This window comes from Cryptomeria japonica, chromosome 4 (genome assembly GCF_030272615.1).
Source record: "Cryptomeria japonica chromosome 4, Sugi_1.0, whole genome shotgun sequence".
Lineage (NCBI taxonomy): Eukaryota > Viridiplantae > Streptophyta > Pinopsida > Cupressales > Cupressaceae > Cryptomeria > Cryptomeria japonica.
This window is the reverse complement of record NC_081408.1, coordinates 458,933,749-458,951,424: the sequence shown is the minus strand read 5'-3', so window position 1 is coordinate 458,951,424 and position 17,676 is coordinate 458,933,749. Positions and strand designations below refer to the sequence as shown.

General features: G+C 39.9%; 1 protein-coding gene across 2 annotated transcripts in view; it reads left to right on the top strand.

Moving 5' to 3' along the window:
- LOC131077364 (aminopeptidase P2) overlaps window positions 1-17,676 on the top strand; it is a 345,185-nt gene that overhangs the window by 266,213 nt on the left and 61,296 nt on the right. For both annotated transcript variants that reach the window (XR_009113578.2, XM_058014849.2), the window contains exon 11: window positions 13,066-13,158. Coding sequence is in view for 1 of the 2 variants with exons in the window: in XM_058014849.2 (XP_057870832.2) it covers window positions 13,066-13,158 (93 nt within the window). In the remaining variant the exon portion in view is untranslated. The remainder of the gene's footprint in view (window positions 1-13,065; window positions 13,159-17,676) is intronic.

Genomic DNA, 17,676 nt, shown 5'->3' with positions numbered 1-17,676 from the left:
CCTGGCCTGATCCTCCATATGCAAAACAAACCAAAAGATGATTAAGTATACATAATATATTTATCCCAACATGGCATTTCTTACCCTAAATCATCAACAAGAAAGCATTAGAATGAAATTCGCTCAAGATCCTCTCTAAGGACAGGCCCTATAGGAATTTCGCTCTGGACCCTTTGGAAGGGTCAAGAGCGATTTTTGCTTTTTAGACTCAAATCTTCCATTTCCTCAATCTTCAATTGCTTCCAAGGCATGATAACATTCTAACTAAGGCTCCAAGGCACAAAATTGGTCCAAATTTGAAACGAGGAGGATCCTATGAAAATTCGCTCTGTACCCTTTGGAAGGGTCAGGAGCGATTTTTGCCATTTTGTTCAATTTACCTCACATTTTCATCATTTCACAATCTTGAACTTAACCCTTCAATCCTCTTGCCATCATCATCTCAGAACTAGCCCTTTGCCTAGCTCAAACAAGGTGAAAATAGGGATTTCAAAGGATTTCGCTCTAGACCCTTTGGAAGGGTCAGGAGCAAAATTCATGATTAAGACTCAATTTCATCCCTTACTTGCCGCAATTTGCTTCTCAAGACAAGTATATAATAATCTTCTTTCCACCAGTGCCTTAGGAAACCAAATCTAGATCTCAAATATGAGCAAATTAGATGTTTTAAAGAATTTCACTTTGGACCCTTTGGAAGGGTCAGGAGCGAAATTCATTCTTTGCTTGTTTTTTCATCACTAAGCTCCATTCTTCATCTTTTAATCATTAAAAACAAGTCTTTGGTCTTCAAAATTGCTTGAGAATGAGTTATCTTGTAGGTTGGAGCAAGGTATAGTGCTTCATGAAGAAATTCGCTCTGGATCCTTTGGAAGGGCTAGGAGCGATTTTTCATGCCTTAGGTTGAATTCCTCCTTCTTACTTCGCTTTACCTTGATTCTCACCTCTCGATCTCTATATTATGAAGACAACACTTATTTGACCCTCAAGAAGACTTGAAAGGAGGATTTTGCTCTAGACCTTAGCTAAGGACAGGACCTAAAAGGAATTTTGCTTTGGACCCTTTGGAAGGGTTAGGAGCGAAATTCACATTTTCGGACAAACTCTTCATAATTTGAGATCACAACTTTGTCAAATGGATGCCTAGGGGTACCTTTAAGCTCAATCAACCATGATCAATGTTAGGCCTGACACAAAAAAGGGAGAAAAAGGAGGTTTTGGGAATTTCGCTCTGGACCCTTTGGAAGGGTCAGGAGCGAAATTCATGCTTTAGGTCAAAATCTTTCATTTCCTTCACTTTCAATCACTTCTTAAGGGAAGAATATATCACTCCACTCTCAACCATGTCCAAGGAACTAAGATTTTGGTTTAATCAAGGAAGAAAATAGTGCTTATGGGAAATTTCGCTCTGGACCCTTTGGAAGGGTGTTGACGTGTCTGAAATCGCATTGCTGCAAACTCCATACGGCCAACACAGAATAGAATGTACTCACTGAGTATCCTATCCTCTCTTGAGATAAGGAAATCGCTAATGCTATTTCCTACGTTTGATCAAAGGGGACAACCTCAAGGTTTCGTTTGTCAGGTCTTGACTGCGGATTACCCAGTGGTTTGATGTGTTTTTGCTGGAAACACAAAGGGACTTACGATGATATGAATAATTGCTGGATGAGTTCCCTAGGACTTTAATAGTCTTGCTTATTGAATGGTTTAAGTTGGGTTGATACCGTTCTGAGCAGGACTGCGGATTCTCTTGGTAAAAGAAAGGAAAAAAGAGGGATAGAGAGAGAGAGAGAGACAAAAAATATGAATTATTTAACTAAGATAGCAGATTTGGTAAATAGACAGACACCTCCAAATAACTAGATTAAGTATTACCAGCCATTTAAGCACAATACTTGCATCAATCTAGTGCGATCTTCAAGGGAAAATTGAATTTTCATGCTATTAAATACAACATCAGAACTTTGACATTCATTCAGTGAGCATTCAATAACCGAACTAAGCATATCAAAAGTTCAGATTAACCATGCAAAAGGAAAGACAATCAGCCATTCCCTAATGGTATGAACAACAAGGATTCTATTAGATGTTTACTTAGAAAATGTTATGTAAAGGAAAGAAACATAACAAAAAATTCTAGATTAATGAAGGAGACCATGCACTCACAAGGAAACTTGAAACAGTCTTAACTTTGCATTAAATCCTATAAATTTCGCCAGAGCTTCAGCAACAATCCAAGAACTTCTTAGAAAATGAGGGAAAACCGGTCCCTTAAATAGGCTTCAAAAATCGATGAATGGCCAAGATCTAATCTAAACAAGAGGCCCGGATTCATCCATAAAACATGGTTGCCCATACCCATAAATGGGAGGCAAATATCAGCAACTACTCCAAAGGGAGTAATAACTACCCTGAAAGGTAATTAGAACTTATCCAAAATAATCCAAAAAGGTGCATACACAAAGTTTTACATTTAGTTGACTTGGAAGTCAAACATTATCCTTTGGCCAAAAAGTGCACTTTTCAACATTAGAAAGGAAAAAAAATACTTTAGGAGAGCACTTTTTCTTTTTCAACTTCACACCCCTTTTCCAGAAATTCATCCTCACCATGCAAATATTCTTGCCAAAGGTCCCGACCTGCCATACGTTCTTTACGAACATACTCCTGGAACCTGATGCATAATTGGAATAGCAAACTGAATGGGCATAGGAGGATGGCGGATTTTATACTGCATGCCCTCAAGGTACTGGTCCACGTGCTTCAAACCATCTTTCCAGCTGGAACGATTATGCTCAATGCATAACATGTCCGAATGGAATTGACCAAGAAAACTCAGGTCCTTAGTGGAATAGGTGATCCTATCCGTCCCATGTCTTTCTTCCCAGTCTAGCTGTATTACGTCATCTGACAGGTCATTTTGCCATCCTGGGACCATTGATCGGAGGATCGTCTTGCCGAGTTCTTGCATGCCTTTCAGAATTGCCTCGCATGCATCGTTTTCTTTATCAATGATTTCTCTTGTGTCATTTTTCATGGGGATAGTCTAGTACCATTCCTTAAGAGTGCTGATGTTATAAGGATCTAGGATGGCGGACAATGTAGGAATCTGTGCATGGGTCCAGAAGAGAGCTCTCATGAGGGGAAGAGTAGTGGCAGCCACTTCATGCATTCTAAGAGATTCCCTCTTTACCTCTAATAGCTGGACCAGGGTGGTCTCTCGATGGTGAGCCATCTCTTTTACTTCTTCGAGGATTCGTTCTCCCCTCCCTTTGATGCCTTGTATCCATTCTCTGACGGCCCTTGCAGTATCCGGTACTCCTTCAAATTCTGTTGTTGTCTTCTGTGCCAAGGCCGTCAGGGGAATGTGGGATTCAAAAGCATTATGTAATGGTCTCAGGAGTTGATCGATGTATCCTTCGGCCTGTTCAGCACGAGCTCAAAATACATGTTCTTTTCAGTTGTTATTTCTTCAAGTTGCCTGAGTATGTTCTGTACTGAATCCTTGAATTCTTGCTTTTCCTGTTCCTTAGTGGCTCGTCCGATGGGGACGGTTGTGATGCTATAATTTGCCAGTGTGATTTGATCTGCTGGCTTGTCTACAGGCGGGGTGGCGATGTGAAGAGTACGGTTCCTCTGCTCATCCTTGGTCATCCTAGAATATGCCTTGGGCTTTTTCTTCCCCTTGGCTTTAGCTTGATCGATACGTGAGAAGATGTCTTCCAAGTCAATGGGTGGCTTTGTGGCGGCCTTGCGCTGGGCTCGGGCAATCAACCATTCTTGAGGTACAGTCTGGGCTGATGCTATGGTTAAATTTTCACTCTGTTCTTTGATGTTTTCAGCCATCTCATCACAAATTTGCAGCTGCTCAGTTATAGGAGTGGAGGAGGTGTCAAGCTCTTTGCTTGCAGCAGAGTTTTCTCCCACTTCACTGAACAATTGTCTGGTGCCTTCGTGTGATGGTAGCCCTTCAGTCTTTTCGAGCTCGTGGGTCTCCTCTATCCTTTGCTCTCCTTCAACGATAGAGTCATCTTTGGTAGCGTTATGGAGCAGTAGTTCATGGCGACTCAGTTGGGTAGGTTCATGTACTTCGATCCGTTGAATGGATGGAATTGCTCCTTCCTCAATTTGGTTACCCGGTTTGGCTGATTCAATGACTCTTAGCTCGACATCTAGCATGTCGGGTGCGGGAGGGTCATCAACTCCAAATGCATCAATATCGCTCTAGGAAGGCGGAGCAGGTATATAATCTAGTTCTACTACATCGTCAGATGAACTGGGGTCCTTTGATGATGAAGTGACCTCTGGTCTCCTAATGGGAATCTCTTCTCTTCTTGTTCTCTTGGATGTTCGAGTTCCTCTGGTGACTTTAGCCTTATTCCTTTTCTCGGGCTTTTCAATTTCTTCCCTAGGTGCACTGGAAGTTCCCTCATCTTCGGAAGACTGAGAATCAAGGCTACCCATTAAGTGGTAAGTGAACTGGACTCCATGAATTAGTCGCTCAATCTGCTGATGCAACCATTGGTCTGTATATCTTCTTGGGGCTGCCATGATTGCCTCAAAATCAGTGATTGGGTCCTGCGACCAATCAACGCCCGGCAAAAGATGTCTTACTGCCTCAAATTCCCGGACCTGCAGACAATTTCCCGAATCTGTGAGTTGATTTGGGACCCAATGATATTCATAGAGTCGCATTTGCTGCACACTTAGCCTTGAATATTCATGCCTCTGGACCTCATAGTCATCAGAGCAATTTTTCCAATAATCTTCAACTGATTCCTTTGCTCTGTACCACCTGCCATAGGCTCTCTTTGCCAGATTGTCGTGATCGAAGCATTTCCTTGGAAAATGCTCCTGTAGGCCATAGGAGGCCAGCTCTGCAAAGGATTCCTCTGCCTGGGTGGGGGTCTTTAGATGGACATCTTGGTTGCCTATAATCATGGGGAATGCGAATCCAGCCTGCTTGCTGTCTCTGAGTAAGCTGCCGACTGGACGTGATTGTCTTGTGACCTCCATAAGAACTATCTTGTTGGTTGGGTACCGTGGAAGCTGGAGAGGGGCACCATCAAAGCCAACTATCCGGATATAGGAGAACCTTGGGAACTGGATGAACCAGGCTTCGTATCTTTGTACTAGAATAGTAGCTTGCTTCGAGAGCCTTATGTGTAATCCTCCCTGCATAAGCCTGACCAAGCACATTGTGAAGGCGTCATTGACGCGCTCATACTAGCCAACTACATAAGCTGGGCTGTTCTTTTCTCTCTGAGCTATATCCTGATGGTGAAGCTGTGGGTAACAATCGTATACCTTTACTTGATCCGGTCCATTCCCAATTTCACCTTTCATTATTAAACCTGGCAGTGGCTGGTTCCTGGCGAACATATAGAACAAATAGGAGGTCATAGTGAAGTACTTCTTTGTCTCGAGTTCAATTAGCTGAGTGTGGATGTTGTCGCTTATGATTTGGGCCCAGTCAAACTTGGACTTCCCAGTGAAGACTTGCTCTGTGAAATAAAACATCCACTCTTCAAAGTAGTTGGATTTGGGAAGTCCCATAACCCTGCTGAGCAATGTGACCATGTACCCATGCTCATTGTGAAAGTCACTTCTTGGGGTCTTTTCCCCAATTCTGACGCTTGGAGGTCTTCTCTCCTTGTACCACTCTTCATTGATCAGTGTTCTGCATCTGGCAGGATTCATATCATACGCCCCCTGCGCTTCATCTATAGTCGTGGCTGTGGGATTGTTTGGGAAGGGAATGTCGAATGCGTCGCCAATGGCTTCAGGAGTGAAATTAGCGAGGACCATGTCCTCGAGGAGCACCAATCTAGAATTTGGTTGGTAATGCCAAGCAACCTCTACTACTAACTCATAGTTTTGCACTGCTGGGGGAAATCTTGCCGCTTGGGCAATGCCACTTTCCATCATCTGCCTAGGTCTGCCGTAGGCATTAGGGGAGAAGACTCGGCTCCTGAAATCTTGGATATCGATATGGTCTAGTTCAGTATCATTGACATTTTCCCAGACACTCTGACATTTTGACTCCCTCAATCCCCCTCTTTGATATTGGTACTTCATCCTTTCGACTCGGTGAGGGATATTTGATTTGGATGCTCGTGATGTCTCAGCTGTAGCAGGCGTCTTTGATGATTCTACCGCTGATTTAGGCATTTATCCTGCACAGCCGGAGACAGATTACGAGGCGATAAAAAAGAAGTTAAGCGGGTTAGACACAGGACATGCCAGCATACCAGGATTAATTCAAAGTTGAATTGAAAGAACAGCATGATATTGTTAGCTAAAAGCTTGATTGATTTAAACATGAATAGTTATGAAGCTTTTCGATTGCGAATTTATATTTAGGCATTAATTTCAAAATGGACAAAGCTTGAGAAATTTTCCTAAGTTTTGAAAATGCATTTTCGAACTGATTCTTTGGAGTAAGTTCTGATTACAATTGCTTTGCATGACGCCTTACAAACGTAAAAAAGATGCGATTTTGAAGACTTAAGCATTTTAATCAATTTTTTGCACAGACATCCATCCAATTTGTAAATATTTCAGAGGATCGAGAGAGGTAAAGCATACTTACCTGGTGAAAATGAATGGCGAGAAATTGCACGATTTGCAAATTGGAATGGGAGGTTTCTGCAATTTTGAATTTTAGCGGTTAACTTTTAATCCAAACTTTCGCGCCTATGGTTTGAAAAGAATTTGCAATTTTATACAGACTTAGCGATTTCATCACCTTGGTGATTTTGGCAGTTTATTTAAGCGTGATTTTACGTTGCATGTTTTCCCTTTATGGCTTCAAACTTGGGCAATTTGTGAAAGCTCCTACCTCGACACTTCTGCGTTGCTGCTTCTTGGTGAGATTTTTGTGGATGGAAAGGGGTGGTTTCTGCAATTTTGAATTTTATGCCTCTTCAATCTAAAAAAGAAACGCGACTCACGCCCTATTGGAAAATTCGGGGTTTTAGAACCTTTTGCAAGTTTTACAAATTTATAACTTCGCCATAGCCTCCGAACTTCGGCATTCCTGGAGAATTTGAAAACTTCGAAACCCTAACACTTCGCAATAATCGCGATCCACGGAGCTTTCATACGATTTGCAAAGTACACCTAAATCACGACTTCTCCTTGATATGTAAACTTCGAACTTCTAGTTGCCTTTGCGAGGTTAAACTTTGAACTATCTACCATCGTCTACCCAAATCGCTCATTTTCGGACCCTTAGGGTGTTTTGCCAAGTTTAAAACATTGCGCAGGGTTTACCCTTTTGGCGATTTTCGGACTTCATTTGAACTTCGGCGGATTGGGGCTATTCTCCACCTTTTAAACACTTTGCATTTTACCTCTAAATCGCAAACTTCGGGCCTTCCAAGGAGTTTGCAAACTGAAAAGAAAACTTTCAACTTACCCCAAAGCTCCGAATTTTGGCGATTGGGGACACTTTGTCAACTTCCCATTCTTTTGCGTTTTTACTCCTTACGCGATTTTTGGTGCTTTGGGATTTTTTTGCCATGTTCGGACCTTTGGGGGCCTTTGTTGATTTCCACTCTTTCGCGTATTTTACCAGTAAGTGCGAACTTCAGCACTTTTAGCCTTTTCGCCAACTTCGGACTTCTTAGGCACTTTGCAAACTTTCACATTTTCTAACATTTCAACTTAGAGGTCCGAATTTCAGCCCTTTTGGTCATTTTGCCAACTTTCTTCTTTTCTTGCATTTTGGCTTAAAGGTCTGAATTTCGGCCCTTTTGGTCATTTTGCCAACTTTCTTCTTTTCTTGCATTTTGGCTTAAAGGTCCGAATTTCGGCCCTTTTGGTCATTTTGCTAACTTTCTTCTTTTCTAACATTTTCGCCAAGGAGTGCGAGCTTCAGCACTTGGGTGAGTTTTGTCGATTTTTGGCACCTTGAGGCACTTTAATGATTTTGCCCTTCTTTTACCTTTCAGCCGGCGAAAATCGCCATTCATACAAATCCCGCAAACTTGTAAAAAAACATCATGTAATCTCTCCCATTATTCTTATGCGAAAATCGGCGTCTTTGGGTCCTCATGCGACCTTCAGACGCATTATCCTTCACTTGATGGATTTCGCCAGTCTCCAACATCCCACGCCTATTTAAGGCAATTTTACAAGCTTAAACAATCTCTTGGAATTCGTGCTCGAGGGCTCGACTGACCAAATGGAATCACCGGCTCCTTCGTTCAACATCATCATCTCACGGACTAATCGCAGGCTCGCTTGAAAGGACGCAAGAGGCTCTGCGCGGAACTCAACAGAGCGAAGACGGAAAGGCCCCCCCCAAAAAGGAAGGGGGACCCTGTCGGCGACAGGGAGCGTGTGCAACACACAACAAAGGGTCAGGAGCGAAATTTGTCTTTGAGCTCATTTCACACCTCCTTTCTCCTTTCTTTGCCTTGAATCTAACTTCTCAAACCTTCTTCTATCACCATCCAGTCAACTTCCTCTCAAAGTGGTGTTTATTTCATGGTTTTAGTGAGGAAATAAACTCTCCCAAGAATTTCGCTCTGGACCCTTTGGGAGGGTCAAGAGCGAAATTCAAGTTTTAGGCTCAAATTGACTTCATCTCCACCCTTTGCTTATCAAAACAAGTGCTTTGCTCTCATGCATGGGACAAGGATTAGTTCGTAGGTTTGGGCAAGGTAGAATGCCTTATGGAGAAATTTGCTCTGGACCCTTTGGAAGGGCTAGGAGCGAAATTTCTCTTCTAGGCTCAATTCACCTTCTCTTCCACTTGGCTTTGCCTTAGGCTTGATTCTTGATCCATTTCCTTCCATAGTCTTGCAAATTTACCCAACCATTCAATGACTTAGGTGAAATCTTAGGTCCTTTGGGAAATTTCGCTCTGGACCCTTTGGAAGGGTCAAGAGCGAAATTGGTTCATTTGCCTTAGATACCACTCAAACATGCAAACTTCTCCTTCAATCACATTGCTCTTACCTCTAACAAACCACCTTGAGGAGTTCCTGACTCAAAAAATTGGATTACAAGGACATTTTAACCATTTCGCCCAAGTACCCCTGGAAGGACAGGACCTATCCTAGAATTTCGCTCTGGACCCTTTCGAAGGGTCAGGAGCGAAAATGGTGAATTAGGCTAAATTTTCTTATTTTCCTCTTAACTTTGCCCTTTGACTTGGTTGTTAGATCGTTCCTTCATCCTAGTCAGGTCCATTCGCCTTCAACGTGATATCAATTCAATGCTTTTGATGACAAATTAGGTCTTTTCCAAGGATTTCGCTCTGGACCCTTTGGAAGGGTTAGGAGCGAAATTGGTATTTTAGGTTCAAATCTTGACCTTTTCATCAAACTCTCCAAGTCTAGGCTTGCCCAAGGCGTCCCCAAAGGATAAATAGGTCAGCCTCACATCAATCCATGTCTAGGACTTCATCATTCATCAATTTGACCAAACTTAAACCCTCAAAGATGATATTCACTCACAAAGCTTGATTGACTTCCTCAAACTTAGACGAGACATAACCTAGCAACAAGGGCAAAACTTGACCTAAGGAAGGCCTTCAAAGAGACCTTGACCTGGACCACCTATTGACCCACCTTAACTCAAGCAGAGCCTGTTATCTTAATGATCTCTCTAGCAACTTTCACTGCACAGACTAATAGTCAAGACCAGGCAAACAAGCAAACTAAACGGACCCTAGAAAGCAAAAAATAGAGGTCCCCATTGCAATGGGGCGATGTGTGAATACGTCACAACAGATGGGATGTGAGAACCCTATTAGAACTCGATGGTGGTTTAGAAACGAAGGCTAAAGTTCAACGAGGCATAAAATGACTAAGTGTTAAAGGATTTTAGGGAAAAATGACATTATTAAGAGACTTCCCAAACTTCTAGACATTGACTTAGCCTTATAAATGGGCAAATTGATGGTTTTTAAAAGAGGGTGCAAAAAACCAAGGCAACATCTTGCTTCATGGTTCTAGGATCTTTAGTATTAGTAATTAAATAAAAAACATCTCTAGTCAAGAGGAGTATGCGTGACTAGTTGTTGCCTCTATTAAGTGGATTGCTTTTAGAGCTAAGGTGGAGGTTCCATCTCCTCTTTGGAACTATCTAAACTATTAGAACTTTCCTCCTTCTTAGGCTTTTCATGCAATTCTAGTTCAATCTCAATTTTAGGGGGTACTTGAACCGCATCTTTCCTCCCATCCTTTTCTAGTGGCAACATTATGGAAGAAGTGTTAATCTCACTAAAGATAACACCTGCTTGTTGATGTGTTTTTCAAGACACCTCAAACACAAAATAAAATACTAAGTATTCTATCCTCTCTTGAACAAAGAAACCTCATATGCTATACAACGTGATCAAATGAGATGACTGCAAGGTTTACAATGCGAACTATGCAACTTAAATGGTATGGATAGGCTTAGTGAAATTCATGTGATTTTGCTGGAATCACAAGGGGACTTACGTTTATGAATTCTAGAATGTGATATCTTACTAATTGCTTAAAAGGATAAAGATAAAAGAGATTAGAGATAGGAAATCTAATCTACTCCTAAGAATGTAAGGAATCATTGTTGAGTTGTTGGCACCAAACCAAGCTTTGCTTTGCCAGGTGGGAACAACTACACAAAGATGGTACAATCTCCTAAGGGTAAGCGAATGATTTTCATACCACCTGTGCACACCAACATTACGAACAATGAGCATATAGTGATTGAAGTTAGGCTTTTAATCAAGTTCACTTTAACAACACACTGCAATTTGCAATCAAGAAACTCCAAGTGGTATGCACATAGGCTCACCATTCATCAACAATAAGATCTTCCATTCATCTAACAAACATTTACACTACAAGAAGTAGAGTTCATGCAACAAATTGAAATAGCACACCAAATTCACCATAACTTCAATGAAGAAAGTATGCTTATTACAACAAGCCTTGGCAACAATCTCCTTTCCTCCTCTTCTATTCTAGCTATCAACTGCTACTAGCTATCTGGCTATTAACTATCAACTATTAACCATTAACCTTTACAAATGGGAAGGCCAGTCCTTTTATAGAGATCCCAGTTACAATGAAGGGCTAGGATTGATTTCGAAATCAATGGCCAAGCTTATACAACAAAACCCTAATTAGGGTTTATTAGAAAAAACTCTCTTTACCAATGAAATAATTACATAATTTGGACACATGTGCCTTCCTTGAATTCTGACGAATGAATGATGAGGTCAGGTATGTTGGGAAAACTTCGATGCACTGCCATGTGTCACTTGCTCTTCCATTGGATGAGTCAGGTACATCAAACTTAGACATGCTAGCATGGCATCTCCTAATTGATTTGATGATAACTATATGCCAACTCAACTTACATCATGTAGATCATCACAAAGTGTTTGTGATGGGACAATATCTCTTGATAGTCAACATTATCCAGTTGCTCAATGTGATGATGATGGGACATATTCCTGAATTGTATCATCTAGGTGATCAAGTCACTTGCTTTGATTAACTCTTCTAAAACTATTTGCTTCCCTTGGTCACATTTTCATTTCACCTCAACTTGGGAATCCTCATCCTTGTGATATCCTGAGCTTGTTCTTGCATTGATGTAGTTCTTAACTTGAACCTCTTCATGTAGCAATGTTTCTCATCCTCATTGTATCAATTGTCTTGATTTCCTCCTGAAATGTGGAACATGTTGTTGCCTTGGAATGTAGACTTGAACTTTGGTCTTGTTGTAGAGCCCTGATGTGATGCTTGCTTTGATCTTGAACATCCTGACTTCTTCTTGACCACTTGGTCTTGTTGTAGAGGAAGTCAAGAATGGCCATGATCAAAATAAAAATATCATAGTAAAAAAAATATTTTTAATGTATTTTATTTTCATTTTCTCTTATCAAAATTAATCCAAAACTTCTCATTCAGAGATGGGTGTCATAGTGGCAGAAATGAGATGTTCAGTAGAATGCATCGAGCGGTACGAAAAATGTGATTTAGAAAACTGGTACATAAGATATATGGTAAGAAGGGGAGATCTTATAATAAGAATTGTATGCTAGCAGGGGTATAAAAATTCAAGATATAGAGGTAGAAATGAAAATTAGGGATACTATTTAAGATTCATGATTGAAGGTGATATAGGATAAGTGTTTTAGGTGAACACCTTGAGGGTCATGGAAGTTGGGACTGATCTTTCTGAACATTTTTTTATCTACGTTATCATTTGTTTCATTCAATGGTGTTAATTCTTCACTTAACTGGAGAATGGTAAGGAACATTGTTATTTGTACTCTTCTATCATGTCTTGTGGCATTCTAATCAACACATGGCCACGTTTCCCCAATGAATGCAATCATTCCAGTTTTAAAACTTGTTTAACCATGTATGGATTTACCAATGGAACGTTGTAACTTGCCCCTTGAGGCGGAGTATATGCCCTCCTTAGTATTCCTTGCATTTGGGGGACATGCTGATGTGTGGGAAATGCCTTGTGGTGTGGTTGGGGAATGGCCTAGGTACATCTTTGGTATGTATTTCTATGGTGCATGTTTGTACATCCCCATGGTGGTTGTGAGAAAAAGGCCTAAAAGGTTTTCAAATTTTACTCAACTTCCATTAGAGGTACCCACTTGAAACTTATGTTTTGGAAAATGTTATTCTTGGTTGTTAGTTATGAGAAAATTCTTTCGGAAGGAATCTGATATTGAAATTCAAACAAATGAGAATTTGAGAAAGAAAGGGATCAAAGAATATTATTTGTATGGAAGATGTTTCATAGTGGAAGCTGTCTAAAAACTCTTTATTTTTCTTTACCCCATGTGCTCAATTTTGAATCACAATGAATATAAAATTCTATGAAATATTTTTCTCCATTAGTTATTCCTCCAAATGCATATTATTGTCCAGCATTTTAATGCATTGCACATCTACGTACTAGGACTGAACTTTAAATGATGCATCTTGTGGTATTCAAATTAGAAATGAAAAAAATGAGTTTTGGTGTGAAAATATGTGTGTTCATCAATCTGTCATTATTTTTGGCATATTTCTAAATTAGAACAATTATCTGCAGAATCTTGTGATTGTTCGAGAAGTGGAGACACCAAATCGATTTGGAGGCAATAGCTATCTTGGATTTGAAAAGCTTACATTTGTTCCTATCCAGGTCTGTTGATTGTTAATTTCATTTCCTTTGCAAGAAAATTATGATTGAGATGTAGACAGAGGGTAGTTGTTGCCATTCAATATATTTATCTCAAAGCATATGTGGAAAATAATATCCTAAGTTGAATGATACTTTTTCTTCTATTACACTGAAAAATTAATATCCTAAAGCTTCTAGCAAGAGAAAAACTTGTCAAACTATTTTCCAAGTCCTAGGGATCACATATAAAGGGGTGTAAACTTGTAATGGACTTTAAACTAGCCAATTCAAGATGCTAGAAGTTCATTTTGAGGGTTTGTATTTTCAATGTTTAATATGAATAAATGACCTCTTGTTTTATCAAAGGAAAGGGAAGGATAGCAAGTGAATAATTACATTACCATATCTTTCTACATTTCAGCGATCATTAGTGGATGATATTGGCATAGCTTGGCTAGCATATCATATCGACTTTTACCACCCTTAAGTTATCATTTTCCTTTTGAGGGTCCTTGAGAGCTTTTTGTACCCCATTCGTTAGCTTTTGTTGATCTCTCTATTTCTTGTATTCTCACATATTGTTATATATATTACATTTACCATATTACAGCTCTATTACTATGTCATTTATCTTGTCGTGTGCATAGATATATGAGTAATCGACTTGTGGCTACCGTTACTGTTAATTAAGTTATATGATCGTTAATTTAGTCTTATTTAGGTTATCAAGTCATCCTCGATGCTATATTGAGGTATCTAAGTCGGCTTGGGTCACATCAATGGCATAATTAGGTATATATATTGTGAATTGTGTTCTTACTAGAGATATTTGGAGGTTTTCCCGTGGAGTGCTTTATTATTCTCAAGTATTATCAAGTATTTGCAGCATATCTCCTATTGTATTTTTCTCTTGTGTAGAGTTATTTCATTACAAGTAGTATTAGAGGATGATCTTTGTATTGAGAGGGCAAGAATCAAGGAGATTTTTTTGACTGAAGAGGTCAATTTGTGAAGTGCATATTGTTGATGTGTTTTTTACGCACATGCGAACACAAAATAAAATACCCAAAAGTATCTTATCCTCTCTTGAACAAAGTTACTCAAGTGCTAAAGATTGGCTTAAGGATCACTTGAAACAACTCCAAGGTTTTGATATGTCGGGTCACGACGTGTAGATAAGCACAATTGGTCGTTGTGAATACTGTTTCATCAAGGGGCCTTTTACACAAGAAGAGATTTCATGAAGTACTTTGCGGATGATATGCGGTGAAGCTCCTACCTAACACTATTGAATGATTATAAAAAAAAAAAGAAGGCAAAAGGTGAGGGTTTAGAGATGTTCTAAGTTATCCTAGGAATGAATGGATGAGGATGACATTAGTGAAACTCTACTAGTCTTAGCTTCGCCATATAAGAACAACTCCACCAAAACTAGTGCAATCTTCTAGGGATACTTTAAGATTTTTCAGGTTGTTATTAAACATTAGACATTATCACTTGAATGCATACCCATGATTAAGTAACAATTGAGCTCAAGCACTTTTAATGATTCTAGTTGACCATACAAGGCGCACTTACAATCAGCAAGAGGCTAGTGGTATGGATTATGAGTTTCACAATACATCAAGTACAACATTCCATCATTCAATCTAAACACTAAACTAATATCAAACATTGACTTGAGAGGATAAAAAACCATGCAAGAAGCTTCAAAGATTGAATAGAAACACCATAACTTCAATGTTTTATTAATCCAAAAGGTAAAGAACAACAATTCTTCAAATCCTTCTCTTATCACTCTTGAATTCTATCTATAATATCTAATCTCTCTTGCTAGTTTTCTAATCAAAATTCCTATTTCTCTATTACCTTTACAAATGAAATGAGTGGAGTTTATATAATACTCCCAAATACAATGAAGGGCCGAGATCGAATGGAAATCAAGGGCCAAGATTTTGCCACCTAAACCCTAATTAAGGTTTGATACAAATGAAACCCTATCTAGATAGACATCATCATGGAAACAACCAATGAGAAAATAGCATGTGCTAGCACAGAAATTGAGGAAGCATCTTCCAATGAGGAAATGAATTGTTAAGCAGGATCATAACAAACCATCTTCTAGAATCTTGTTTCCTTTCTCTCCTTCCCTTCTGGCATTTTCAATGAATCTGGTCACTATGCCCTCTATCTCAGTCATTGGGACCTCAGGTAAAGACTTCAATTGTTCCTCCATGTGCATGAATTCATCGAAGGCTCTGACGATGGCATTCTCCCATTCAGGTTCGTGTTCTTGAATCTTGCTGGCTAATACCACAAGCTCAAGCATATCATCTAACTGTCGTTTGGTGATCATTCCATTAGTCCCATGAAAGATAACTCTTATTCTCTCTTCCAACTCTCTAGCCTCTATAATCGTCCCAAGATTGATCTTCCTTTCCAAAACGATCTATGCTACTTTTGCTACCTTATCATGAATACGATGCATATCATCTTGAACTTGACTGCATCCGTTTCCAATCTCCTCAAAAATGATCTTCTTTGTGTGAAGTAGACTACTCCATTGTAGAAAACTGGGGGTAGATCCTTCTCTTCTTATCTTCTCTTTTGACAAAACTTCCCTAGGTGTTTTCCTTATTACTTGCAGTACAGGAATGATGACATCTCTAGCATGAGCAAATGCCTCAAAGGCTTTTATGAGGACATGAGTTCTCCCAAGAACCTTTAAGACTGTGTCTAGTGTCTTCATTATGCCTTTCATGAACTTACTAACTCTAATGTATGCATCTTCTATCCACGTATCCATCAACTATGCCGAATTCCTCATCTTCTCCACATGATCAACTGGCTCCGCGGGAAGCAAGGGTGGCCGTGTAGCTGTTGGGCTCTGATGTCTCAATGGTCGCTGAAATTGCTGGACATAACTCCTCCATGCACTTATCTCCTTTTCTAATCTTCTATTCTTTTCTACTCTTCTATTCTTTTCTACTTCAGCTCTCAACATATCATTGACTACCTTCAATGAATCAGTTGCATCAGCTATAGCTTGCTCGGAGGTGAGTGGACCCAAATCAATAGTCTCCATGTCATACTCATCTGCTGTGATCTCGCCTTCATACTTCTGAACCCTTGGAGTAGCTATTTGCAACTTACTTGATCCCGAATCATCTCTAATCACCTTGGACATTTTCGTAGCTTTCTTCTTCTTGGTGACTTCTCGAGTTTGTCTTAGAAGACTTGCTATATCGTATTTTTGTTCTTCATCAACTAGTATCACTTCTTGAGCTAGTCTTTCTTTTAGCCATTCCGGAATAGAAGATCTTCCTTCTTGAATTTGTGCTTCTTCATGCACTTTCTCATCTCTAGGTGGTGAGGTAGTCTCATCATTATCGTCTTCTTCACCTCCTTCGATCTCTTGAATGAGATGGGTGAGATCTTCTTGTCCTTGTAATGATTTCTCCTTGCCTTTATCGTTGTGACTGTGGATTTTGCTGATTCATTAGCTCCTTGACTCAACTCCTTTTCTATCCTTTGCTCTTTGTGTCTTTCTCCCTGATTCAATTCTTATTCATGTCTAGAGGAAGGATGACTTGAATTCGATTTATGTTTCTTTCTTGAGGGCTCTTTTTCTCCACGATCTTCTTTTCTCTTCAAACCTCTTGAGTGAGATGGTTGAGGTGCACTCCCACTTGTGCTTGCTTCATCTTCATCATCTGCTCTTTCTTTTGAGTGGAATGTCAGTGCTATATTCTGCTCTTTCAACTTTTGGTGTTGTATGTCTATCTATATGCAGGTGTATTCCAAAACTTGTTTCATCAACTCCTTCAAATCAATAACCTCCATATCAACCCATTTGAATTTGATCTCTATCTTCTTTGGCGTAGGCTGCTTGGAGATATTTGCCGCTATCTTGAACTTGATCGGCAACATGAAACAACTTGCATTTCCTGATAAAATCGAGAGATAGCCTGGAATACATCTTCTTCATTTCTACATCATCTTGAATGTTCCTCCAATAGTCCTCTAGCTGCCACCGGTGTCCATATTTCTTTCCCAGAACTTCTTTTACTTTATCATATGGATCAAAGCAATCTCTAGGCGTGAATGGCTTGAGTGAATGGAGTGCCAATTCTCTCTTGGCATTCCCAACTACATGAATAGAGGGGCATACTTCAATAGAATCTCCAAGCGTGATAGGAAAAGAAACACTAGTTCCATGCTTATGCCTCTATGCCTTGACATGTGCCACCAATTGTCTCACCACCTCGAGTAACACCACTCTATTTGTTGGGTAGTGCGGCAACATGTAGGGAGGAGAAGGACATCCTTGAACTCTGATATATGTGAATATCGGGAATTGGATGAACCATGCACCATGTTGTTCTACCAATGCTTGTGCTTTTGGAGAGAGTCTTCGCTGCAATCCACCTCGAAGCATCCTCGTGCTATGCAAAGTGAATGCATCATTCACCCTCCTATAGTGTTGTTTTCGTGGATGATTAAGTTGCGGATAACACTCATGCGCCTTTATCTCTCTGG